Below are 27,876 nucleotides of genomic sequence, written 5' to 3' on the forward strand. Positions count from 1 at the left end.
GGAAGGCAAAGTTTGTTTGGTTTGAATTTCTCCAAGGTGGTACAAGTTCACTGAGTTGTGCCGTAAGGGAAGTCGGCCATCATGCTGAACTCATTAACGGCGGCCATGTGCTTCGTTCACATGGGCCCTAAAGCTGGCACTCCTGCTGCAGGCACATACATATCAACTCCCTCTAGTTTCCTAGGACAACAATTTGTGCCTGTTTTTTATGAGTTTTATTATTGTGTTCTTTCCTATGGTAGAAATCACACTTCTTTGGTATATCTTAAAGGAGAGATTAGAAATGTTTCCCAATGTTCCAGCCAAATCTCCCTGATGTGAGCTCAAAAGTACTGAGAAATGTGAGCACCAGTGGGAAACTGTACAGAGGAAAAGTGTAAAGAATGTAATCAGTGAGGCATGGGCGGCACAAGGCCGCATCTCCAGGGGTAGAACACATTCACGAGAGCACTGAGACGAGGATGGAGTAGTAGAAGTAGTATCTTACCCTCGCAGGGTACCACTTCCCACAATTCCTAGATCATGGTAAAGGAGCAGATCAGGGGAGGAAGAAGTCACAGCAGACAACTCAAAAAAGGAAAACATCAAGAGGTTTGATGTTGCTCTTATAAAGTCTTCTCCTCAGATACTTTTAAAGAATGGAGTTTCAGTTCGCTTGTAGGACTGCGTCACGTTACGAGAATCAAAAATTACGTCCTCTTTATACAGGTGATTTTGGGAGAAGCCTAATTTAGCAGACAGACTTCCTGGTAAAGTTCCCCGGGTGGCTGTCGTGGCAAGATTTCCCATTGTACAAATCTCTTTCTGCAACACGATACCCATAATACTGGTCTCTGCAGCCACGATTCCTCCCACCGGACTGGTATAACCCCGGTATCCAGTTACCGTGCAACTTCCTGCAGGTGTTGCAAGAAGAGAGGTACACTGAAACAAAAAAACATGTCAGAGGCCGGTCGGCGTCGAACCAATGCTTTCCAATCGAGTGGAAACATCTTTTGCACCCTACCTGAAACCGGCAGGCAAAATGAGGCCGTAGGTATAAAAAAAATATATTTTAAGTGCAGGGGCTGCTGGGGGCAGGATGAACGGAACCTACACTATGATTTGTCAAAGACCTGGATGTCTGAGACCATTAACTCCCTCTCCCCCCACCCACACACACACAGTATTTGTACCATATGGTGCTCTCCTTCGATTGCTCTAGAATATACAGAATTTCGAACATTCTTCTCAGGAACATCTGTGCTAAACCCACCTTTGTGATCGGGAGTCCTGCTGTGCACAGGCACGCCATCCCTGCACGTAGTGGGCCACGCGCCCCCGCCGCTCCCCCCGCCCTGGGGCCCACTGCTCAGGTTCTGCAGGCCTCTCGCGTGGAGATTTTCCCATAGCGCTCTGATGAATAGGTCTCAGAGCCATTCATTTCACAACAACCTTTTGCTGGCAGGGAATCAAGAGAAGGCCTCCAAGTACTTCCTGCTTGCCACAGAAGCCGCACAAGCTGGTGGAAAGTGCGAGCACAGTATCCTGCCTGACAACGCCCACGTGTCATCGTGCCCTTATGCAGACCTGGCATACTGGGCAGATGCACACAGGGTGGAAACGAAGGCAATGAATGGGTGACAGAAGGGGAACTGGGGCCCGCAGTGCACCAGAGCAGATGCAGACTTGGAGAACACACAATAGTGCTCTTAACGCCGATAGGGCCGTGGCAGGCAAGCGGGAGGCAGACCACGCACAACTGACTCCTCCTCAGCCCCACCGGCCTACCAGAGGCTTCGTCCTTTTGTGGAATCTCACAATTTTCTATGTGTACGAGGTTCTGTTTAGTTGAGTGGGTTGGTGTCGACCCACTTGACCTACTGTTTATTTGTAACATATCTTGTTACTCAAAAATGTTTTTTGAAATGTTTGAGGTTAAGTCAGCATTTTCAAATGCGAATAGGAGGGCTCGGGACAGAGGCAATGCATCTTTCGTGGCTTACAGAGAACTTTATTTCGCTTAAGGAGACAGTAGATTTTTTTTGCTCCTCATAAAATCCGAGTTCCTTAACTTGAATTGAAGGAAATGAAACGGCTCTACAATATGGCTTCTCATACGTGTTTCAAGGCACTGCAGCTAGTGCAGCAGGACGAGCTATGATGTTACCACCGCGAAAGGACATCACATCTAACCTTTGGAGATGGCAAGTTCATTTCTATGTCCTTTCTTTAAAAAAAATACACAACCCAATCACCAGGCATTCTGTTCTTTGAATAGCTGTTTAATGCCATTTCAACTTCTCAAAAATGTTTTCGGTTTTAACAGGGTCGTCTGTAAGGGGGTCGCCTGGAAGCAGTCATGCAGCTTGCCAGGTCAGCCGAGGAAGGCCTTAGCCTCCGTCCTCAGGCAGAAGGCTGGCCTCCATGTTGTGGCATCCCTGCCTGCCTCGTGGGACTCTCCCTTCAGTGCCACGCGTGGGCCATGTTTGTTTGGTTTTGGGTGCTTTTTGTTTTTCTTACATAAATACTTTCCGTGCTGGTTGTTTTTGTTACATTAACACCTGGAGCGAGAGTATGTTTTAGTAAAACAAAAAAAGGAATAATCTTGGCACGCAGAAAGGTCCCTCCCTGCGTCTCGGGGCCTTTGTGAGTTTTACACGCCAAGGACTGGCATCGACGAGCGAGCACCACCCCCAGACCTGGTAGCCCAGTGGCTGGCGGGCCGCCGGGTGAAGGGTGTCCAAAGGCAAAGCCAGACGAGGCTCCACCAGCAGACACCCCGCGACCGCCCACCTCTAAGTGAGCTGTACTTTGACTATCGACTGAGACAGGCGTAGGAAGGGAACCGAGGGGCTGTCTGCCGAGGGCCATATTCTACGTTTTTCACTCAAGTAAAAAAACGCACTAACAGGCTAGATAGCGCTCAACTTTAAGATGGTGCCTACCAATGAGCTTGATGTTGTTGTTTTCATCCAGTAGAAGGTTTTCAATCTTCAAGTCCCTGTGAAAACAGAATAAGACACAATGGCGTAAAAAAACAGCAGACAAGCAAAAGGTGACTGAATCTGAAATGTGCATTTGTGAAACTGACCATTCAGCTGGTCCTTGCTTACATTATCTCATCTCTAACCTGCTCCCCCCCCAAAAGCATCCAAAAAGTTGAGCACCACATCAGTGGCATCACGAAAAATGGTATGTCCCCCCTTAAAAGATTTGGCGAGCAACCTTTAAATTAGTCTTTCAATTGTAGGTTTCAAATCCACTTCAATCTCCACTTCAATCTCCCACTGGACGGCCATCAGTTTACACTTGCTGAAGTTGAAGGGCTTCCCTGGGCACATAATCTGAAGCCCCAATGCCCCGCTATAACGAGCATCTCTAGATCGTGCAGCTGGTAGTACATTTTACCTGGAGGTAGTGCAAAGATCCACCATTTTGTATTCTTGTATCAAAATGTTTTTTTTTTCCCCATCACAAATGCTGGATTGTAGGGGGCAGGGATCATGTAGATGTGACGAGGCAGAGACAATCAGACCAATATCATGTCAAAGTAGTCAGTGTGGGGAGTCATTGATGAATGAGGGTGCAGCAGGTCACAGTGACGTAAAGCAGTTCGCACGTCTGAGAGGCGGGGCGAGGAAAGGGTGGGTGGCATCAACAGGGTAAGGGCAAAGGTGGGGTGTGTCCCAGGGAGAGTGGGGGCTGATGGCGGTGGTACAGCATTACTTTGGTAGGGGCGTGAATGAAACGGCGAAAGAAGTCCTGCACCCTCTCAGGTTCAGTGAAAGGAGAATCCACTCGGGTCTTCCCTTCGCCTCACTTTATCACAGATGCCGCGCTACACATGTGCAGATGGTAGACCAACAGCGGCATTACTGGCATAGGCAAACCACACCTGAACCCAAAACGTACTAGAAAACAAAGTCATGCAAGCTAAACACCTGAGTGAACACCTGACACAGAAAAGCTTCATTTCAGATGCTCTGACACTTATCACCCTTGAGACAGTACAAGGGGCATTCATTATTTAATATAAAAGATTACAAAGCAACATTTAACATTCACTCCAAAATTATTTGTGCCAGCGCTGATGCGCAAGTTTCCGAAATGGTGGTGCCAGAACGCAAATAATTCTGAAAGTGGACTTCAAACTTCTCTGAGGCATAGAAAACAAAAAAACAGTCGTGGTTGAAGGGGTATTGTGGCATTATATAGCAGCCTTGTCCTCCAAGTGTGGTGCAAAGGACATTTTTTGGAGAGGAAGCACTCTATACCATGAAGGAGTGCTTGGTTGGCACAGTGACCCTACAAAGGCAGTGTTTTCGTGACTCGAGTGAATGACCAGAGGTGCTCTTTGCTTGCCTTGGTAAGCAGCGCCTAGAAGTGTGACAGAGGTGCAGGTGTCAGAAATACAGCAAATTATAACTGTAGTGAGGACTAAACCTTATAAGCAGCAACACAGCATCAGCCTGCCCGGAAGGGTCACACGTGGTGCGTCATTATTCTTTTACAAAAGCGAAAAAAGACATGATGGCACATGATCTCCACTGCCCATTTTAATTTTCCACTGTTGATAAGTCTAAAAAGCAGAAAAAGGACAAGATATTGGGGGCTTGCTCTGATTTTAAAAGCTTGATGTCCTGTTAGCTAAGCCTTGAGATAAATAGTGATTTGTGCACACTTCAAGAGGACAAAACCAGAACTACAAATTCTTCTGGTTCCACATCATTGCAGAAACATCTCCACCTACAGATACTCTCCAAGCCACAATGACATATGTAGACATTTTTTAGACTTCTCCTGAAATGAAAGAAAGAGCATTGGTAACCTCGCATTATACCAGCTGCACAGCTGTTTCCAACCTCAACAAAATGATAGGGTGGAAGGAAAGAGATCAAATCGCAGGCAGTAACACGTTACTTGCGCACTTGAAAAACAAAGCTGCCTCCTCAGTACCAGGAGCCATCAGAAGACGCAGCTCATCGGATTCTGGCATGTTTCTTATGGGCTAGCGCTGTAATCAAAGTCTCATTCATCCCCACCTTCATGTCCTCAGCTCGAAGCTTCTGTAATTGCATCTTAGGCACATTTAGCTGTGAAGATATCAATGCATTTTGTCAAGCAAATCTGGGGATGACGACAGCCCTCCTCCTCCAGCGGTACATTCTGGGATTCACGTTGGCGACAGCCTGACAGTAATTGCATTGAACGCATCAGCATTCGGTCACAGTCTGTTTTGGTTGGGTGCTCCGCTTGGGACGCTGGCTTACGCAGCATGCGCTGCAGCAGGCAGTCTCGCTCGTGGGCACGCTCCTCTGGCAGCTAGACTCAATGTTTGCCTCTCTGATCACAAAGGTGTGGTGAAGGCCTCATCCCAATCTGAATTCCATCAAATTTAAGTCAGGTATCACACACTTTACTTAATTAATAAAAGACAGTATCTATTTTGCAAGAAAGTGCCTAGGCGGATGCAAAGAATTCAACCGGCTGGTGCGAGTCCCGCACTAGATGCCTTGAGTTTTAATAATGACTACTGTAATATATATTTCCTGCTGTACTAGTATGAATGTTGTTACCCCTTTCTACTACTCTGGTGCAGGCTGCAGTGTCTTGTGCTACTCCTTAGAGATCTCGGTGGGTTAGTGCAGAACTTGAGTGCACAGACATGTTTGGCACCTCAGAAGTGTGTTTAGAAGTTTTGTTGAACAGTCACAGTGCGGCCACTTCAGAGGGCATGTCAGCTGGGTTGGTGGAAAGACAGAAGTTATGATCTACGGGTGGTTATATCACCAGATATATGGACTGTATTTTGAGTTGTGGTCCTCAGTGTTGGCTTGCATGACCCAAAGGCTGTGCCTCCGTACACCTATCTGCAAAACCTAGGAACACTTAGACGGTAGAATACTGTCATGGGTAAGCACTATAAAGTGGAATCCGCCCTAGCGGCACACCACTAGGGGAAAACCTGAAAGTAGAGGTTGTCAGTAAGTGGAATGAGAACCTGACAGCGAGTCAAAAATCAGGATTATTCATTTGAATCTATGATGCAAGGAAAGTGCATAGGTGCCCCTTACTATTCTGCTGCATATCTGCCCGTAAAAGCATGCAGCCCTCTTCTTTTGAAGACAAGAACATCTTTTGATACTGATGATTCGGAGAAAACTGAAATTCGAGATTCTGGTTGCAGAAATGTTGCAGTTGTGAAGGAAAGGAAAACTGCTATACCTGTTTGAGTCCAGAAGAAAACTATCTTGAACTTTAAACTAAAAAAAGTTGATTGCATTTTGCATGGTTTACGGTGAGGGACACCAAGAAAGAGAGTGACCCCCTAAAATGTGGTGAGGATTAGAAAGAGATGGACATGATGACATCTGATGGTCTATAGTGCCATGACGAGCGAGTTCTATGTACTCGACCAGCTCAGAATCAGGCACTAGTGTTCATAGCTCTGCCGAAAATTTAGCAAGTGGGCCAGATGTAACTTCCTGGTGGGAAAGATTCCTACACTTGAGTTCTTATGCACGGGGGGAGAAGGTCTGTTTTTTCGGTCTGATCACTGTGGCTGACCATTAGGTTCTGGTTTCAGACTGTCCTCCATCACAGCTGTACCAGAGTGGGCTTTGCAAACTGTTGTAGCTTTAAGAAGTGGCTGTGAGCACAGCTGCTACCTGGACACAGTGTCTGCTACTCACCAGAGTCCACTGCCCTGGTAGAGGGAAGGCGGAGAGAACTTCAAAATGACACCCTTACAACAAGGGGGCTTCATGTAACTACTGTCATTTAACTGATGCCATATATCGATCATATGTTGCACTAATGTGTCAACACAGTACAAATACAAGAAATGGCCTTTGCGAGATCAAAAATGGCATCTACTCATTGTATGCAGGCTTGTGAAACGTGGGCCCATGCTTCAAATAAAACTTCTTTTTAACTTCTATTTTATCTGAAGGCTGAAATTACCCTGCTCTCTAAAGTAAGGTAAAATATTAAAGATTAAAAAAAACTGCACTCTGAGGATGGTAGTAGTGTTTAGAGGTCTCCAGAAATCTGGTCGGGAGCATTTACATTTGCGCATCTCTGCAGATCCGGAAGACGGCATGAGTGTTAAGACAACTCAGCCTATCCAGTGAAGGATCCTGAAGTTTGGAGGACTTTACAGGTCCAGGGAAAGGCATCCATCTTTGGAGAAATGCATTAGTGTCTGAAAGACTCTGCAGGTCCAGGGAATGGCATTAGAGACTGGAAGGCTCTACAGGTCTGGGGAATGGCATTATTCTTTGGAGAACTTTAAAGGGCCAATGAAACGCATTAGTGTTTGGAGGTCTCTTCAGGTCCAGGGAATGGCATTCGAGTTTGGAGGGCTCTATAGATTCAGGAAAAAAGCACTAGTGTTTGGTGGACTCCCCAGGTGCAGAAAAGGCTATCAGTGGATGGAAGGTTCTATAGGTCCAAGAAAAGGCATCAACGTTCTGGAGAGCTCTACGGGTCCGGGGAAAGGCATTAGAATTTAGAAGGATCTACAGATCCGGGAACAGCAATACGGTCAGCAAGGCTCCACAGATTAGGAGGGCCTTACTGTTTGTGTAGCTCTAGACTAGAGATATTTAGAACGCTGCAGAGGTAGTTTCAGCCTGTCAGAGCGGCTGTCATCTTTCTAGCAGCATCCCCAGAGAAGGTCCAGAGGTGAGTTCCTCTTCGTGACTGAGTGCTTCTACCTGTTTCGTTTACAACTCCGCTCTACCTCCCACTGGCAATTATGGCTCTTCAGGGCTTCCAATAATAAACACTTGACAACGCTGAGGTGTATGTAGATATTGTGCGCACACAGGAGCCTGTGACTCATGGAATGTTCAACTTACATCCTTTATTTTAGGCCACCTGGAAAAAGACGTGCTATTTTTTGCCATCCCGCCCCCTATAAGCATCATCGCAGAACAACATGGGCGAAAGGGTTTGTGGATATGAAAACACTGCACATAAACAGCTTTCTGTACCCTTGGCACAAGGTAGGATGTTGATTCCAAACCAAGCAGGCCATCTAAAGGCACGTACAGAATGTGTTAACCCCTTCCCCGCCATCACACTGAGCCTCCACTTCGAGCTTGAATATACTGTGAACAGGACATCGGTGATACCTGACACAATTGGGCATCACACAACAGCAGTGCTGGGGCAAAGATATCGGGAACACAAAAAACAAAGGAAGGAAGCGCAGGCAAATACTGGTAGTTAGGGCAACGAATCACAGAAAATATGAATTTAAAGAGGGAAGTGGTTTAAAAAAAGATAAAATGAAAGTTAGAGAGAAATCATAGAAATTCTGTTATTTAAACACGTTTAAAAAAAAAAAAAGTAAAGGGAAGGGATTTGGGAATTTCCCCTGTAACATAAAAAATATTAATACCGTAATTATAAAACGATAAACTTCTGAAAATCCCATTACTAATGAACTGAAATTAATGAAAAACGGAAAGATATAAATTGGCTCCCGGTATTAATTGAACCAAGATTAATTACTGACATTAGTTTCAGAATGATTAATGCACCAGATGCACTGACATTAAACCTTGTCTCTTACTTCCCACCCCGCCCCCTCAGGAACTGCAATAGTTCAGAAAAAAAAGCCCACGGATGGAGTCTCAGATATTTTTCATGAAGGTTCCTTTAAAGCATGTAAATGTTAATTAAAGTAAACTCCTTTCAAATATGTTCCACCTCTTTGGTACTCTAAAGTATGATGTCTCGGGTTGGAATATGCTGCAGCCGGCCCTGCTCATCCAGGAGACCCATAGTCTGTCTCATCTAGTGAAATTTCATCCATTTGCTCCCCTAAGTTTGGGCTCCTGTGCCATGGAATGAGGTGTCAGTTCCTGGATCTGCACAGGTGTCACTAAGTTCAATGGGCCCTCTCAAAATTGGGTCCACCGCCAGCGAATGGAGTGTGAGCGCCCGGACTCGCACAGACGTTATGGAGCTCCAATGGGCCCTCCCATGCTTGGGCTCCACGACCAACAAATGTAGTCTGAGCTCCCAGGTCCACACAGACGTCACTAGGCTCCTATTGGCCCTACCGTGAGCGGACATAAGCAGCAGCGAATGGGGTGTGAGCTGTTAACTCTGCGCTGACGTCAGTGACCTCCAGAGGCCCCTTCCATGCTTGGACTCCACTGCCATTAAATGTGATGTGATGTGTGCTTTCCAGCTCTGTGCAGGCGTCACTGAGCTCCAATGGGCCCTCCTAGTATCCCGGATCCGAACAGATGTCACTGAGCTCCAATGGGCCCTCGCATGCTTGGACTCCACTGCCAATGACACCACTCAAGTGCGCAGCACACAGCCTGCGAAGAGGACGTAGATTACAGTATGCTCCATGCACTTATTCATGCATAGAGCTGTGAAACTGAACCTTTAGCCTATAGGCATTAAATTGCAGCCTTCAGCAACTTTAAATGAAAGAAGTGAAAACATCACTGTTGCATCAGACTTCTTGCACCTACTTTTGAACTTCCACCTTATCTACATGCACGTGCTTATGACTTTGGTCCTGCGGAACATGACACTATGCCTACTCCCAGGTAGCCTTAATCAAGTACCATGCAACCAGTGAGATGCCTCGTTCCAGGAACGAAGCCTGGCTAGTGGCCAAAGGTGGACATACACATGTGCCTGTGTGCTCCATCTCCTCCAAATTCTGAGATGAATGTGCAAAATGAGAGGGGCGTGGTTGGATCTGTCTGCGGTTTCTCACCTGTGCACCACACCAGCACGGTGGAGGTGCTCCACAGCCAGGATGAGCTGCCGGATGTACTTGCGCACTTCATGCTCCTCCAGTCGCTTCTTCTCGTAGATCTTGTGCATGAGGTTCCCTCCGGAGCAGAGCTCCATGACCAGGTAATAGCTGTTCTCCGTCTCCAAAATGTCCAGAAGTTGCGTGATGTTGGGGTGCCGGATCATTTGCTGAATCTGCCCTTCACGCCGCAGGTTCTTGGTCACATAGCTGTCCTTTTTGGCCTTCTTCTTGTCAATCACTTTGACCGCCACCTGCCACAAAGCAAATATTTTCTCTGTTACTATGCCATCAGGAAACATTCAATAGTACAATGGATCCACAAGGTAACACTTTCAATTTACAGATAACTTTTTTGTTACCAATGAAGTCAGTCATAAGTACTTCGTGATAGCTGTTTATGCATAATATTAACCATTTAAAATTACAGACTGAATTGACTCTGTGCTTGAATACCAGCAAGGTTTGTTATTTCATTCAATGCTACTCACTTTTTAGAACCCAGAAGGGTGAAATACATGTTCAGTCCTTTCAAGGTTGAAGCCTGTGACCTGTAGGCAGCTGATTACTGTCACTGTCATAAGGAGTCATTAGCAGTCGACGGGATACTATACAAACTATGGGATAGAGGGGTTCAGAGAAACAGCATGCAGGGAGCAAAGAACAGTGTTTATGGTGGAGCTCGGAGACAGGACTTATGCACAGGGGAGGTTAAACTGATTATGAGTAATAGGCTGTAAGTGATCCCATGACATGGCCAATCTTCCAAACATAAGGAAAGTGAGGAGGAACGTCCACCTGACCAACTTGCAAATGGTTCCCAATGGAGCTATATTGGTCACACATGTCTTTTTGGACATCCACCCAAAATGGTGTGCCGCTGAAGATCAGCTCAACCATCACTAAGAATATCGAGTATAGAATACCGAAAATAAAATATCTGCAGGGAAGTGTGTCTATTTTTTCTACACCGAACTGCAGCTATATGTAGGTATGCAGTACATATATCTTCAAAGTACGTAGATGTGGAGTTAGGAATTGTCAAATATATACTCCCCTAAAAAGTCCAATCAAGCAGCGGATTCAGCAGCTCAGAGAAGCTAAGTGGGCTTCTTTATTCACCTTTTAATTCTAATATTTATTAAAGGAAATGTGCTGATACCTGTTCCACCACACAAGGTCTGACATACGCAAGCCGGACAGGCGTGCTCAAGAAACAGCGCCTCAGGTGGCCGCCGGAAGCAGCTCCACCAAACCCACTTTGAGGAATGAATACTGAGCTTGACTGAAACTGTGCCAGCCAGTGCCCTACGATTAATGGTTTCAGGAGGGTAACACGTGCCCACTGACAGACCAGTGCCATCCAGCATACAGGCAGCACAGGGTCACCAACTGATTATGAACTGGGGGCACACAAGCCTGCCATGAGCGGGTGACCCGCAGGTGAGAAGCACTCTCAGTGTTCACAGTTTTTCCACCTCTCCCAAGTCAGCTTCTGAGACTCAACGACAGGTGGACCGCAGGGGACTGGAAGAGGAAAGAGCCCAGGGACATCACGTTGCTTGCCCAGGATCACAAGCAGTTTCTGCAGAAAGCAGACATTGAAACCAAGGGGTCTGTCTCAACCCACTGCCCTGACTTGACTTGTTCCTGAAGCTCCGATTGCTAATCTTTCATTGCGGAGGTTATTTTTTCTAACTATGTTCCAAAGTGTTTTTTTTTTCAAATAATAATGACCTCGGGAGAACATTTGTACAATGTATTCATGAGCACGGTACAGCCAGCGGGCTGCTGACATCATGTTACAAATGCTTCACAATGTCAGAAAAGGCGCACAATATTCTGACTATGAAAGAAACCGAGGAGAAAATCGCTTTCTGCTGGGAAACACACAAGCCTCCTCCCGCCTTCCAAAGAAAGGCAGAAAGGACCGTCTTGTTCTTCCCTCACGAGGGCGCCCACCTTGGAAGACTCATGGGTAATACACGTGTTGCATCATTAATATTAATGAATAGGTGAAGTGAAAAGTGCATGCTGGTCATATAGCTTGGTAGGTTGAACAACTGCTGTTGCAAATCTGGGCACATTTTAACCTGTGGAACTGACTCAGCCTACCATGCTCCCGAGCTCGATGAAACAAGCATTGTTGAGGTTCAATAAAACAAGGCTTTTTCAGTTTTGGGAATGCCAAGTTAAAGCTAGTTCTGTCTGCTTTTTTACAGTCACTCCTACACAAATAGCTGAGCATTGGCCAGGAGCTCTCTGTGTGGCCCTGGATTGGCATATTTGGCCCACTCTTACTAGGGGTGGACAAACCACAACATTTATTAAAGAGCTGAGCAGGGGCTATGGCTTGGCTCTAAGAGCCAAAACTTGAGCCAGACCAGCAGAAATGGCACTGCTATGGCAACCTGGTGGCTGGGTGGAGAGCGGGTCTGGGAGGGGCGCACACGGGAGACTAAGGCAGACTGGCCCAAGATGGGTATGGGCATGACGGGACAAGCTGGTGCCCCCAAGAGACCAATATCATAGGCTGTCACTGTCAGGCATGTCACACTACTGAATCTCCAACTCCACCTGCCTTTCACACCGGTCCGTCAGTCTCACCACTCTTCCATGGCATGTCTTTCCTCCCTGAGCAAGTCACAGCGCATGGAGTTTGAACAGTGGAGGTACAATGGGAACCTCCTCTGATATAATGCTCTTTTCCAGTCTCTGCTCCCTGGATGGCGCATGGTTAGTTTCACATGACCACTCCCGCTCATGCCTAAGTACTGCTGATGGGCTTTCTACTACTCTCTAACAACAGGTCAATCAATCAATCAATCATTGAATTTATAAAGCGCTCTACGTACCCGTGAGGGTTTCAAGGCGCGGGGGGGGGTGCTGTTGTTACTGATCGAAGAGCCAGGTCTTGAGGAGTCTTCTGAAGGTGAGTAGGTCTTGGGTGTGTCGCAGGTTGTCCACCTGATACGGAAGGCTCCCTATCAATAAGGGCCTACAATCTGTTTTCACAGTAGGTGCAAAACGGATGAATGCGTATAGAAGCCCCCTACAAACACAAGGGTTTGTTATAAAGACTTCAGCTTGCAAGGTCCATTAATGGCGGGCTTTTGATAACATAAGAATGAAGGGCTAGGGTGTAATATAAAGAATGCCAACATTTGTGACTGTTTAAAAACTGGAGGAGCCTCCCTTCCCTTTCTCTTACTTGCAGCCAGTGCCATGAAACCCTCTGGTGTACAGGCGCTTAAAAAATAAAATAACATAACTGGTGTCAGCTTCAGAAACAGAACCTATCTTTTTTCACAATTCTAATGTGATATCTGCTGGTTTCACTTGTCCTGCAGGGTTAGAAAAAGTACGTATCCCCGTAGTGGTCATTTCTCAAAGAGTCACTGAAGTTATCTTTCTTTGGAGTACACAACTGCCTAACTCAAGCAAGTGTGTGCATATCCCGGACCCGCGGGAATCAAGTGAGACTGTGGCTGCACCTTTTTTTCGTACAATTATGGTTTTGCAGAATTTGCCACATCACCCATCATCTGCTTCAAAATCTGCAGATTTTAACAAAAAAAGTTGCCTCTTGCTCAAAGGAATCCAAGTTACTAAAATATTGCTACAAGTGTCTGCGTACAGTGGAAGGCCCTTTCTTGCTGTTAACTGGTCATCTTTGTGTTGCTTATTTAGTATTTGGTTGTTAAACTGGTACTAATGAGGTGATGTTACAGTATTATCATGTGTAAAACTGACAAATAGTGAAGTAATACTGTCACAAAATGTGCTGCGTTACACCGCATAATTTGCCTTTTCTTGCCCCCAAATTTAGTCAATAATGCTGCATAATTTCAGTGGCCTTGCTTTTAACATAGTCAATCATATGTTTACCCAGCAGAGGCATATTTTATAGCACAATCAATTCTTTTATTTTAAAATTCACTTTATCGGAGTATATATCATGTTAAAAACGATTTGCTGCATGTTTTCAGTGATGCAGCTTCCCAACACAAGCATATCCGAAGTTCTTAAAAACATGTTCTTATTTCTAAGGCACCAAAAATAATAGAAGTCTTTCCTGATAAAACTCCAGCAACATCCCACATATGAAACATATTAAACTTCCAGAGACCAGAAAAGCAAAAGCAAGTAAATTTGTCAACATCATGAAAGGAACTTGTCTGCTGATGTGAAATGCTGGTTCTCTTTCTTTCGTATGTCTGATGGAATATTGATTGCAAGAGTATAGTGTTTACAGAATACTGTGTCAAAAATATTGAGAACCAAATTATGGAGATGGCAAGTGCAAACAGGTAAGTATAGATTTAGTATTCTTTACTCCAGTTACGTGCTTTGATGATATATACATTCAAGGTACGTAGACGCGAAGTTGAGTATAGTAAAACTTTGCTTTCCAATAGAAACTTACTCTCGCAATATTTTTGTCTTGTCCTTGATGTTCTTGAATGCAGTATTTTGTCCACACAATATTTTTTCCTTGATATTTGGTCCAAACACCCTTCCATTCAAATTGTACAGGTTCTCAAGAGAAAAGCCTCATATTAATCCTGGCTGTGTTTTTCCAAGCCAAGAACAGAACTCCTTTTAATATGCTTTGCAGAAAAACGTTCATTTTAAATACACATTAACACCATGTGAAAACTGATGAAACAGTCAACAGTTCCAGGAAAAACTTGACTGCTTTCTTGCTTAACAAGGCCACTGTCTGCAAGAGCTACTCTTACCACTGCTTTAAACTATACATCGAAGGGGACGGGGACTACTTCAGAACCACAGCCCTCTCGGTCTTCTGCTGCTGGCTCCCTCCAGTGTGCCTCACTCTGCCAGCACTACATGCATCAGCTCATTTAATGTAAAACTATTGGCTTTATCAATCTTCTTTTCCTCTGCTTTCTCCTATAGGTCTGATTTTTAAGGATGTCAGTAAAGTTTAAAGTAAAATGTTGAAAATAATACAAACCTAACTACTGTGACCTGACAAGAAACTGCAAGCAACAAGCTCTTCCCCAGCTAGAGTAGCACGGACGAGAAAGTGCGGCTCTTGGGCAGAAGGACATTTAAAAGTACTGTCCCACTGAGACAGAAGGGGGTGAAGCGAGTATGTTCTTTTAATTCTGCGTTCCACGTGAATAAAAAAGGTGTTTACAATTTCTGGACATGCCAACATTTTGGAAAATCGAAGAGGAGCATCATGACATGAAACAAAAAAGAGGAAAACTGTATTGATCCACTGATGTCTGGTCAAGTGATGAACATATATCGGGAGAAAAGTAGCAATGAAACGGCAAATATACATGTGTATAAAAAATAGGCTCAACATCTAGTGAGTAATGTCACAGTAGGATCCAAAAACCAACCAGGCATCAACAAACAAATGGACATCCTGGAACCCTTTTTGTTGCCTACTGTTGATGATGTCAGAATGCGAAGAGAGCCAGATGTTGTTATTTTCACTGGTTGGACCCTTTAATAGCCACGAGTGGAATTCCTCAATAAGCAGACTTACTGGCAGCAAGAGTCTCACAAATTGTTTCCTACCTCTTAAAATGCCCTCTTATAAACAGGAAAAGAGCAGTTTGCATGGGAGCCCTGGTATTAGTAGAATGACTGCCTAAATGTAGGAAATATTTTTAGATAGCCTAAGGTGACTGCGAAATACGATTTCGTATATACATTTCAGGAAAGAACCTCTGTTGACCAGTGATAAACTGAGCAGGCATATTCCACTACAGACTCTCCCAGTCGGTGTCTGTCACAACAATGATTAATGTATTATTAGTAGTAGTTGAAGTAGTAGTATTATGTTATTATCTTTCTTGACAACGTCCTCATTCATTAATATTCATAGTTCAGTCCTAATGTGACCGGGAAGCCACTAAAGCTGTAATTGGTTTTCTGAACCATGTATTAAATCAGGGATGTGTATTTTAGGAATTTCAAGAATGTGACGATAGATCAAGATCTACTTTTATTGCCTGTTTGTGTGGCCCTGTATTTGCAACAGATGGCATTTAAGGTAAGCCAAATAGAACACAAATGAATAAAACAATATTCGTTATTATTAAAAAATATTAAGTCGCGCTATTACCCAAAATAAATATAGTATAAAAAATATTAACGCCAACAGGGAGGTGCGGGTTATAGGAAGCGAGAGGGATGTGGAAAATAGTGGTCAATTTGGTAAAACACGGGCAGTGCTCTCTATAGCATCAGTCAGCACCACCCCGTCTTAACCACACCAGTTTTGCAACAACCATCATTTTGCAGATGGTAACTCGCATGTGGCGGCCATTTTGTTCTGCCCGAACAGAGGTGGGTGCACGTGCCTGGCCTCGGCTGGCTGCACAGAAAGGCGGTCTGACAGGCTGTAACATAACGCAGGCCCTCGCAGGCTGAAGGCCAGATGTACAGGCTCCAAGGGCAACTGATTGCAAGGATACTCCGTGCCCGGTCGCAGGTAGACCGGGCCGCGACCCCAGATGTTTCTGATAAAAAAAAGGCTTAACTTTCCATGCTGAGAATGTCTTCTGTCACCGCGAGATGGATAAGGCTTCTCCAGTTACAGGAAACGAATTAAAAAGGGGGAATTGTATATGAAACAATCATAGTCCTCTTTCACTGGGCATGAAGTAAAGCCTCTGAGGCCTCACTTATTACGCTTCCTGCTTTCCCACCTGCAAGGCCTTTTAATGAGTAACATATTAAAATGTTCCTGTTTCACATCGCCGTGTCACGGCAGGTCACGACGTGTTTATTTGTTCTTTACAAAGGGTTTACTGGACCGATATAGCTTGACACACACGCACGCGCAGCCACATATATTTCCCTGCTTGGCACATTGAGAGTTCTGATTGGGCGATTGGGGTGTCATGGCCGACGCTTGAAAGGCTAAAGGGCAATGTTGAGGTTTTCTCACTAGACCAGTAGAAGTGAACTTGCCACCATAAAATATGTAAACTGCCTGATGGGCATGTGTATCTGACAAGCCAAAAGGGCTATGGGAGTGTTGATCACAACCTAGGGCAGGCACATGACTGCCAGTTCCCCATTCTGCTTACCTTTCAGAGGCTCTGGCCTATGTGGATGGGTTCCGTGCATGCATGTAGCTCACTCAGTACGTGGCTGTGGTTATTGTTTGGTAGTGTGGAAGCAGAGGAGGGACAGCATCAAGGGCAGGAAGTGATGGGGTGCAGAGGAGAGTGGAGAGCTCCTATGGGCAGGCTTAGAAGGAGGGGAGTGGAAGAGATGGCGGTGGAAGAGGAGGTGGGATGGGTCTGGGAACTCTTCAGGGGTGGTCCAACACAGGCTTGGTAACTTTAACATGACAGCTTGACATTTACCGCTCAATTTACCTGACATGTGACAGATATTTCCCCAGCCTTCTCTGGGGATATCTTTACATTTCCTGATAGGCCAGGCTGCCTTTGTGCACATTCACAGATGTTCTCTTGATTGCAAGTTAACAGATGTTGAGGCTTATGTACCGGCTAAATGGTCCTTGCAGGGTAGTGGGAGAAATCCCATGTTCTCCTGCTCCAGAGGACAAAAATGTCACATGCTGCATTGGATAACCCCTTTAAGCTTCTAGGCTAAAACATGGTCATTTGGCCGATCTCTGATAGTTGAAGGCCGCTTCTTTGCATGAAATCCCATACAGCCTTCCGCACATCAACTAAAAGTAAACATATATCTTCTGCCCTCTCTCCTAATCTCTCATGTAAACAGATGCTGGGCACTTAAAGGTATCTACATGCAGCTTAAGCTCATAAGAGTGCAGGGCTGTGCAAGGAGCATCTTGCTTGGCTCACTCAGACATTCTTCCACTCGAGGTATCCCAGTCCACTCTTGCCCTGAGACATTAAGGAGCAGATTTAAGGGCCCCTAGCACCTCCCTGCGCCACATTAGCATCATTTTTTTTACGCTGAAGTGGCACAAAGAGGCCAAAATCTCTGCGTTAAATTTACAAAGTAGTGCATGTATTGCGCCACTTTGTAACCAGTTGCAGTACATTAAGCCTGCACCAGGGATAATGTATGCAAAGGGGACATTCCCCATTAAAGGGGAAGGGATGGTGCAAAGAAATGTAAGAGATTTTTTTGTGTCATTTCTTTCTGCATTTTTAACGCATGCTCAAAGCAGGCATTAAAGGGAGGCACACCATTATTTATAATGGGCCTCAATGGGCTTTGCAGGGAATATATATATATATATATATATATATATATATATATATATATATATATATATATATATATATATATATATTATTTTTTTCAATGATTTAGGTTTTAAGGTTGATTAGGGGTTTAGGGATGGATAGGGGTATAATGTGGTGAAGGTATTTTAGGGATTAGGGTTGGGTAAGGGTACTGGGTGGTAAGGGTACAGAGTTTAGGCGTGGATAAGGGAACTGGGTTGTAAGGGTGTTTTTAGGGTTTAGGGGTGAGTAAGGGTATTGGGTGGTATGGGTATTTTTAGGGTGGGTGGGTAAGGGTATTGATGAGACTGGTGATTTTAGAGTAGTAAGGGTGTTTTTAGGGCTGGGATGGGTAAACATATTGGGTCTTAAGGGTGTTATTAGGGTTTTGGACTGGGTTGGGGTATTGGGTGTAAAGGGTATTTTTAGGGTTTATGGTGGGTAAGGGTATTTCTAGGGTTGAGGGATAGGTAAGAGTACCGGGTGATAAGTTTGATTTTAGGGTTTAGAGGTGGGCAAGGGTGCTGGGTGGTAAGGGTAATTAGAAAAGGTGGGTTTGGGGGGGTCTCAGCAAAAAATATAACATTATATATATATATATATATATATATATATAGAGATAGATAGATAGGTAAAGCAAGAGAGAGAGAGCGCAAGAGGGAGCACACTGTCTCACATCTTAGCACTCACTTCACTCTAATGCATCATGGTAAATGTAGTGCATGATAACATTTCTGTGACATGTTTTTGTTTTTCATCTTTGTTGGCGCAGCCAGTGCTGTGCTGTGTGTCTCTAGACAAGTGTTTCAGCATAGTTGTCCTTCTTCAGTGGAGAGCAACACATTCTTTTGAGGATGATGGGAATGGTGCCTAACGTCTCTTGGGAGCTTGGTACCTCTCAGTAGGCGCAGGCGCATCAGCCAGAGCTCGTCAAAATTAATATCTATCTATCTATCTATTTATCTATCTATCTACATATATGTAACGCTTTAATTATACTTACCTGCGTGATAAAGTCATGTGTGGTAAAAGGCATCTGCATGCATGAGTTGTAAAAAAAAGTGCGTGGTAAAGGCATGTGTGGTAATTGCCAGCGTTGTAATGTCATACAACCATCTGACCAAGGGTTTGTCTGTCTGGTTCTTATAACAGTCCTGGTGTCCCTGGAGTATGGTCATTGAGTACCTATCCCAACATATAGCATACATGCCTCCTGCCAAGGAGGTTTGTATACTATATCTTGTCACCACCTCTTCTGGAACCGAAAGGTTCGATGGGCTGGACCTTGAGGGTCCAGCCCATCAAACAAGACAGAAAGGCTACAAGATCTTGAAGGGTGTCTCAAGCATTTGGCAAAGTCAATCGGTCTGTGCCTGTAATCGTCGTCCATGAAGCCCCAGAGACATGTCCAGCTACAATCCCTTAAAGATGCCCCAACAGAGCGTCTGATTAAAATGTGTTTTCAAAGAAGGTAAATAGGAGACAAAGAGCAACCAAAAAAGGCCTTTCAGATTAAGCACAAAAAACAGAATAAAAAACACTCTGTGAATGTGACAGCTAACATCGAGGACAAGAGCAGCTTCAGATAAAAACATGGAAGGTGTTGATTGCAGTAAATGGTTTCACATATTTGCAAATATCACGTATCCTGAGGAACTGTACCTTTGTAGTTTTTCAGTTTACAGCCTAAAAGTTTTAAAACCGGCTTACCAGAGCATGCGCTCTTATTCCTGTAGGGCATCCAGGATTTGTGGGACATGTTGGTGATTCAATGTATTCAGAAAGCTGCAGGCGTGCAGACGTCCCATTAAACACCAGCATATGGCTGCCCGCAAGAGCTCGCTCGGAAGCATGGGGTGCCCATACAGATTGCCCAAGAGTTCCATTACCGACTTCTGCGTGGTTACTTGGCCATCTTCCGGTCATGTCAATATTCAGCAAAAATCGAGGCTAGAGTCTTAATGAAATGGGCCATAATACAACAACGTCTTCGACTGCAGCAAAAGTGGGGATGTGAGAATGTATTTTTGTTGTGCAGACAATTAAACCAAGATGTGAGGCACCTCACCACAGTCTATTTTACAGACGGGAAACCTGGACATTCATGCGACAAAACAAATATGGATGAAAATGCTTGCATCACATTTTGTGACCACTGAGACTCCCTCTGGGTATAATTTCATCCCATTGCTTCTTAGCTCATCTGAAACATTTCATGAAGCCACTTTCTCTCTGCACGTTGGATTGAGCCCCAATCAAAAACAAGCAACATGTCAGAAATACTGCAGCAAGTGAGGGTCTCAATTAATTCTCAAACTTCGGCCTAAACTTTGGAATTACCTGTTTGAGATGCAAAATACCATTCACACCTGCTCAAGCAATGGAAAATAACTTTTCTACTGAAATCCACTAAAACCAACAACACATGCGCTAATAATTTTGAGAATCGATTACACCAATGTGATCTTAGCAGGAACTCCAGCTCGCCACCTCACTCCCCTCAAAGGTGTATTCCAGGTTTCTGCAAAGCTAGTCACTGGCAGAGAGAAATTCAACCAAAGTAATTGAATTTTGCACAGTCTCTATCGGCTTCCACTAGAGGCTTCAATGAATCAAAATCAGCCGCATAACTCACAAAGCTGTCGATAAAAGACAACCCAACTGCAAGGCCAAACTCTTACGATTCTCTGGTGGATCCAGAGATTCCAACACGAAAATACAATACTACCAGTGCCCCCGTGTTAAAAACAAAACAAGCACACAACAGATCCTTCACCAGAGCAGCAACATTTCTGCAAACTTCTCTGCCAGTCAACCTGAGACATCAACCAGACTTACCTTCCTTCAGAAGGGGCTAAAAACCTTGAACTGCGCATTTCTGCCCTCTACTGAATCAACCTTTCTGCCTTGTTCGCTCGCTAGCATTAACTAAGCCACTCCCACTCCCCTGCCTTTTACCTTCATCATAACGCCCTTACGTCAGGCCAACCCCCACCCTCAGCATGGAGCTATCTACATTATTACTTGTTTGGGTCGCATATGACTTGAACAGGTTATTAACATTCATAAAGTGCACTAATACCGCATGGTGCAGTCAAGCGATATAAGAATCTCAAATAAATAAATAAAAATTCTCCTTCAAGCACCAACACCTAAAGCTAGTTGCTGGAGGCGAGTCCCTTGAGGGAGGCGAGGTGAGAAGACTGCATTTTGCCAGGCTGAAATGTAGCAGTACATCAAACAGCACGCAAGTGCTGCTATGGAGATAGCAAGAGAGCTGATGCTTTTGCTGGTGACCTTGAGCTGATGACAGGAGACAGCTGTTTACGTGGCAGGGGAGCTGACAGGCATAACAAAGGGCTGTCTGAGCATCTCTTTGAGAAGTGTGCCCCCCTGTTACAAGGTCTGGCCCATTCTCAAAGGGGCTTCCAAGGAGCCTGCACAATGGTGCGGCGGCCCAGCAGGGACTCCGGTGGTATAGGTATAGAGGGGAAAGTACTTAATGTACACGCCTGGGCGGCCTCTTGAGTCTGAGCTTTGATGGGCTCAAGGAAAACTATCACAACAGAGAAGTAGGGTAAAGAAGTACAGCATTGGGGGGTGTGGCAAGCTCCCCACCTTTGAAGGCTCTTCAAAGTGCTGTGTCAGCCTGGGCCTCACACGTCATGCACCCCTAAACAATACAAAACTCAAATAAAATGTCAGCGGAGCACTTTGCATTCCAGTGATGAGGAACCTAGCACAGTAAAGGCCGCCAGATTTGAAAAGTGCTATAGAGCCATACAAATATTAGAATTGTGCCATATAAATACACAAAACATAAGCATATCCCTAATGGGGCTTAGTTTTTAGAGTAAGCACTGACTTTGTAAATTATATACATTTAGAGTCACAATAAGTGAATTTATCTTATGTGAAAATATTCAACCTCTGGCACAGCTCCGCCCCATGAGGACTGTAGGTGGGACCTCCCTGAAGGCAGTATTTGAAGATCACCCTTTCACATGCCCATGATCTCAGTCTGGTCACCTGCTGGGGGTAACTGGAAGAATTAACCACTTAACAACTACTCTAAACGTGTGGCTAGTCGGACATACAATTAAGCCTTGCTCTGTGAGCTAACCTCCACTAACATTTGCTGGAGAAACTTCTGGGGTAACTAACAATGCGATTCACAGACTATTTGTTTCAATTTTATCAATAAAGCCATTTCAGATCCAATTGGTGTGTGAGGAGATCTGACTCAGTACACTATATACATGGTGTGTGCATGGTCTTCACAGCCAACAGTCGACGGTGTATTAGGAACCAGAGCTAATGTCCATCATCTGGCTCTTGGTAGTTCCTGGTTGAACATATAGCTCGAATCTAACAGCGAACCAGTAAGACAGTCGCTGTACGCCACTAGGTGTCCTAACTATTGGTGTAGTAGTGCAGCTTTTGTAATTGTAAGCGAGAATCTCCTGCCAGATTGCGTGACAGTAGCAGGCGGTTGAGGCGTCCCGTCTTCTCTTCTTGTACAGACTGTGGCCAACTGGGAGAACAGGAGGCAGTCGGCTGAGTCAACAGCAAGACTGGGAAGGCTGCCGCTTCAAGCAGCTGATGGCAATGGGCCGTGGTTGCATCTTGATGGTTTGTGGTCCAGGGGAATTGTTATTTTATTTAGTAAAAGTCAGATAAGAAGCAATTAACCCAGACATTTTTTTTTTTTATTCAGATCAAGCATCTGAACATTGATGTTGGAAATAAATTGGACAGCACAAAAGTATGGAAATGCCTGAAGTTATTCGAAACACTGACAAGTATTATGGATGCATTCCATTCCTTTGTTGTTTAGCTTGTTTGCTTATCTACAGAGAGGGGCGAACCGGTGCAGGTCTGCCTAGTCTGGCCTCTCAGTGGACCAGTTCAGCCCACCCAGCCAGGACATGTGCCCACCTCTTCAGCATGCCAGCAATCTCAGTCGCGTTTTGGCGGTACTGGGCCTCCTGCCTTTAGTGCAGCACCAGCTCATGATTAAATATGTTGTTCAAATTAAAATACCACAGGAAAGTCAAATCTCCATCCTATCAGAAGCACTAAGTAACCAAGCAGAAAAGATTAAGAGCAACTAGTCTGGCCAAGATTTTAGGACGGAAGGAATTTGATTGATGCTTTTAATGGCACCCAACTTACAATGTGCACACAAATGCCAGGTTTGAGATGGTAAACTGCCAATATCTTCAATAAATACTCACAAGGACACTGCAGTAAATATAAGTTCTAGGCAGAGCAGGGAGGAGCTGCTTGTGTTTAAGGAATTCACACATAGCACATTCACTGCAGAAGGATTATAAATCACAGGAAGAGCAAAGTCAAAACACAAGTTCTGCAGTATTTCTTCTGGGCGGTCTGGGCGATTGTTGGAGGTATTTTTGGGTTGGGGAGGGTGCAATTTGTGTACTTGGTTGTCCACTTCATGTCTTTCTTTGTGGGGGGCGGGGGCTGCAGGCATAGCCTCGGTGCAGCAGATGTCATAAAGCTCACCCTTCCTGTTATGGGACCGAAGAAGTTGACTTCATACATGCGTACATCTGTTGAGAATCAAACAGACTCACTCGCAAATAAAATGTCAAACAGAGGACACCTCCTCGTGCACAAAGTTTCATGCTCTAGACCCCCTTAAAATAGGCCTTGTTTTAGCAGAGGTCACTGGACAATATCAGAGTGCAAAGAATGAGGTAAGTGCGTGCTAAAGTGGAGACAGGATAGCCACGCAGCCAGCCCGGTGCCGCGCATTCATCTACCATTGTGCTAAGCCGTCAGTGCAACATGGTAGCTAAAATGTACACAGGTAAGAAGCACAGACTTGGTGAAGGGTGTGCGCATAGTATTGCGTTTCAAACCTTCACAACTGCATGGCTGCTAAAATGGAGGCAGGAGGGTGACACATACAGCCCGGTGCACACATGCTTGTCAAGCCATCAATGCTGTATGGCACGTAAAATGGCAGGTGAAGCATGCAGACAGCAGGTGCAGCGCATGAACATAGCCTTACATTTCAAGCCATCAATGCTGTACTGTAGGTAAAATGGCAGGTGAAGCATGCAGACAGCCCTGTGCAGCGCATGCACGTACCCTTGCATTTCAAGCCATCAATGCTACTGGTGGGTAAAGTGGAAGCAGGTGAAGCATGCAGACAGCAGGTGCAGCGCATGCACGTACCCTTGCATTTCAAGCCATCAATGCTACTGGTGGGTAAAGTGGAAGCAGGTGAAGCATGCAGACAGCAGGTGCAGCGCATGCATGTAGCCTTGCATTTCAAGCCATCAATGCTGCAAGGTAGGTAAAGAGGAGGCAGCTGAAGCATGCAGACAGCCTGGTGCAGGGCATGCACATAGCCTTGCATTTCAGCCCATCAATGCTGCAAGGTAGGTAAGGTGGAGGCAGGTGAAGCACGCAGACAGCATGATGCAGCGAACATACACAGCCTCGCATTTCAAGGCATCAATGCTGCACAGTAGGTAAAATGGAGGCAGGTGAAGCACGCAGACAGCCCAGTGCAGAGCCTGTACACAGAGTTGTGTTATCAAGCCATCAGTGCTGCTTGGCAGCTAAAATGGAGATAGCTCAGAAGCGCAGACAGCTCTGTGCAGTGCATGCACATATCTTTGCATTTCAAGCCTTCAGTGCAACACTGTAGGTGAAATGGAGTCAGGTGAGACACACAGACAGTGCGATGCAGCGCGTGTACTTCGGCCTGTGTGACCAAGTTTTCAATACTGCATGACAGTTGAGGTAAGAAGTGCAGACAGATCGCAGCAACTTTTGCAGCTATCCTTGCATTTCAACCCATCAAAGCTGCACTGTAAGTAAAATGGAGACTAGCAAGGCATGCAGATAGCCTGGTGCAGCGCCTGCACGCTGCCTTGTGTTTCAGGGTGTCAGCGCTGCACGGCTTGTTAGTCCCCGCTACTACAACCATCCAGAAAGTGGATTGCTAGCAGTCCCACGCTGCTCCCGCGTGGCTTATAAACAGTATGAACAACCACCACTCCCACACCTTCCCACTCCCCTACTATAAATAGGCTCATAATTAAGGCTGCATTGTCCAATTCTTAGAAGCACACAGGGCAGGAGTATTTTTGTAATCCATCAGAGGCACTTTCGAGGAAATGTTTACAACATAGAGGCAGCCTGGCTATAAATACCAAAATTATTGGAAGAAGAATAATCATACCTTTAATAAAACAACACCTAATGTTTGGGCCCAGCAGGTAGGGCTTCCCCCAAGTGAGACATTTACTTAAAGTCTTACGATTTCACAAAGTGCTCCCATGGCTGCCTCCTTTGCAAGTGGAAGGTAAACACGGCCTGCCTACTGAAGGAAGATGTTCAGAATTGGAGGAAGTAAGGTGGCAACAGGTATTTTGACAATTCATCCATGCAGGAGTATAGGTCACACGTCCTGAGGATACTGAGCCACGCGGTTCCATGCATAAAGAATATTACCCATTTTACTGTTACCTTCCGCGCGACTCTAATTCCGATATTAATCTGTTAAGAATGCTACTGCACACTGTTTACACCCCCAGAGACCCCCACTTCTCCCACACCGGTGCCAAGCTGTGCTCGGTGCTGCAACAGTGCCCTGTGCCCATGACAGCAGCGAGAAGCTTCTTTCAAAACTAGTCTGAAAGCTGCTCTTCAGCCATGCAGCGGGTGTTGCCATGGCAGCCGCGCTACGCGCTCCTGCCCCTGCACACTGCAAGGAGCTGTGAGGACCGCTTCAACAGTACAGCAAAGCGAGCCCTGAGCAGATAACCAAACCATGTCCACCAGCAGACCAGGCCTGGGGCGGAAACGGCGCCCAAAACCCCCTGTACTTCATGCTGAAACCGAAAGGAAGTGCAACCCTAACCCATACACACGCCGCAGCCTGAACCATGTGCACCCCTAACCCACACAGAAGCTGGAACCAAAACAATGTGTACTTTACACCCATGCACAGGCTGAAACTGAAGCAATGTGTAACTCACACCCATGCCACAAGCTGAAACCGAAACAATGTGCACCCCTAAACCAGGCATCAGCTGAAACTGAAGCAATGTGTAACTCACACCCATGCCACAAACTGAAACCGAAACAATGTGCACCCCTAAACCAGGCATCAGCTGAAACTGAAGCAATGTGTACCTCAACCGATGCCATATGGTAAAACCGATCTTGGGTGCACCCCTTACACATGCATAAACTGAAACAGAAACAATGTGCACCCCTAGCCCATGCATAAACTGAAACTGAAACAATGTGCACCCCAACCCATGATGCTACAAGCTGAAACAGAAACAATGTGCACCCCTAACCCATGCTACAAACTGAAACTGAAACAATGTGCACCCCTAACCAATGCTACAAACTGAAACTGAAACAATGTGCACCCCTAACCCATGCATAGCTGAAACCGAAACAGTGTGCACCCCAATCCATGCCACAAACTGAAACCGAAACAATGTGCACCCCTAACCCATGCTACAAGCTAGAACCGAAACAATGTGCACCCCTAACCCATGCATAAACTGAAACCAAAACAATGTGCACCCCTAACCCATGCCTAAACTGAAACCGAAACAATGTGCACCCCTAACCCATGCATAAGCTGAAACCGAAACAGTGCGCACCCCTAATCCATGCCACAAGCTGAAACCGAAACAATGTGTACCCCTAACCCATGCATAAACTGAAACTGAAACAATGTGCACCCCTAACCCATGCATAAACTGAAACCAAAACAATGTGCACCCCTAACCCATGCCTAAACTGAAACCGAAACAATGTGCACCCCTAACCCATGCATAAGCTGAAACCGAAACAGTGTGCACCCCTAATCCATGCCACAAGCTGAAACCGAAACAATGTGCACCCCTAACCCATGCTACAAGCTGAAACCGAAACAATGTGAACCCCAACCCATTCATAAATGAAAACCGAAACAATGTGCACCCCTAAAACATGCAACTAGCTAGAACCTAACCCATGCATAAACTGAAACCGAAACAGTGTGCACCCCTAATCAATGGCGCAAGGTAAAACCGAAACAATGTGCACCCCTAACCCATGCTACAAGCTGAAACCGAAACAATGTGAACCCCTAACCCATGCATAATCTGAAACTGAAACAATGTGCACCCCAACCCATCCCACAAGCTAGAACCAAAACAATTTGCACCCCTAACCCATGCATTAATTAAAACCGAAACAATGTGCACCCCTAAAACATGCAACAAGCTAGAACCGAAACAATATGAACCCCTAACCCATGCATAATCTGAAACTGAAACAATGTGCACCCCTAACCCATACCACAAGCTAGAACCAAAACAATGTGCACCCCTAACCCATGCATAAATTAAAGCTGATACAATGTGCGCTCCTAAAACATGCAACAAGCTAGAACCGAAACAATGTGCACCCCTAACCCATGCATAAGCTGAAACAGAAACTGTGTGCACCCCTAATCCATGCCACAAGCTAAAACCAAAACAATGTGCACCCCTAACCCATGCTACAAGCTGAAACTGAAACAATGTGCACCCCTAACCCATGCATAGCTGAAACCGAAACAGTGTGCACCCCAATCCATGCCACAAACTGAAACCGAAACAATGTGCACCCCTAACCCATGCTACAAGCTAGAACCGAAACAATGTGCACCCCTAACCCATGCATAAACTGAAACCAAAACAATGTGCACCCCTAACCCATGCCTAAACTGAAACCGAAACAATGTGCACCCCTAACCCATGCATAAGCTGAAACCGAAACAGTGCGCACCCCTAATCCATGCCACAAGCTGAAACCGAAACAATGTGTACCCCTAACCCATGCATAAACTGAAACTGAAACAAT

At 45.4% G+C, this 27,876-nt stretch overlaps 1 protein-coding gene across 1 annotated transcript in view; it reads right to left on the reverse strand.

Moving 5' to 3' along the window:
• HUNK (hormonally up-regulated Neu-associated kinase) overlaps nt 1-27,876 on the reverse strand; it is an 80,627-nt gene that overhangs the window by 37,516 nt on the left and 15,235 nt on the right. The window contains exons 2-3 of the mRNA XM_069204041.1: nt 9,734-10,026; nt 2,928-2,983 (exon numbers count right to left, since the gene is read on the reverse strand). Coding sequence (XP_069060142.1) covers nt 2,928-2,983; nt 9,734-10,026 — 349 coding nt within the window. The remainder of the gene's footprint in view (nt 1-2,927; nt 2,984-9,733; nt 10,027-27,876) is intronic.

This window comes from Pleurodeles waltl, chromosome 8, assembly GCF_031143425.1.
Source record: "Pleurodeles waltl isolate 20211129_DDA chromosome 8, aPleWal1.hap1.20221129, whole genome shotgun sequence".
In the NCBI taxonomy this organism is placed as follows: domain Eukaryota; kingdom Metazoa; phylum Chordata; class Amphibia; order Caudata; family Salamandridae; genus Pleurodeles; species Pleurodeles waltl.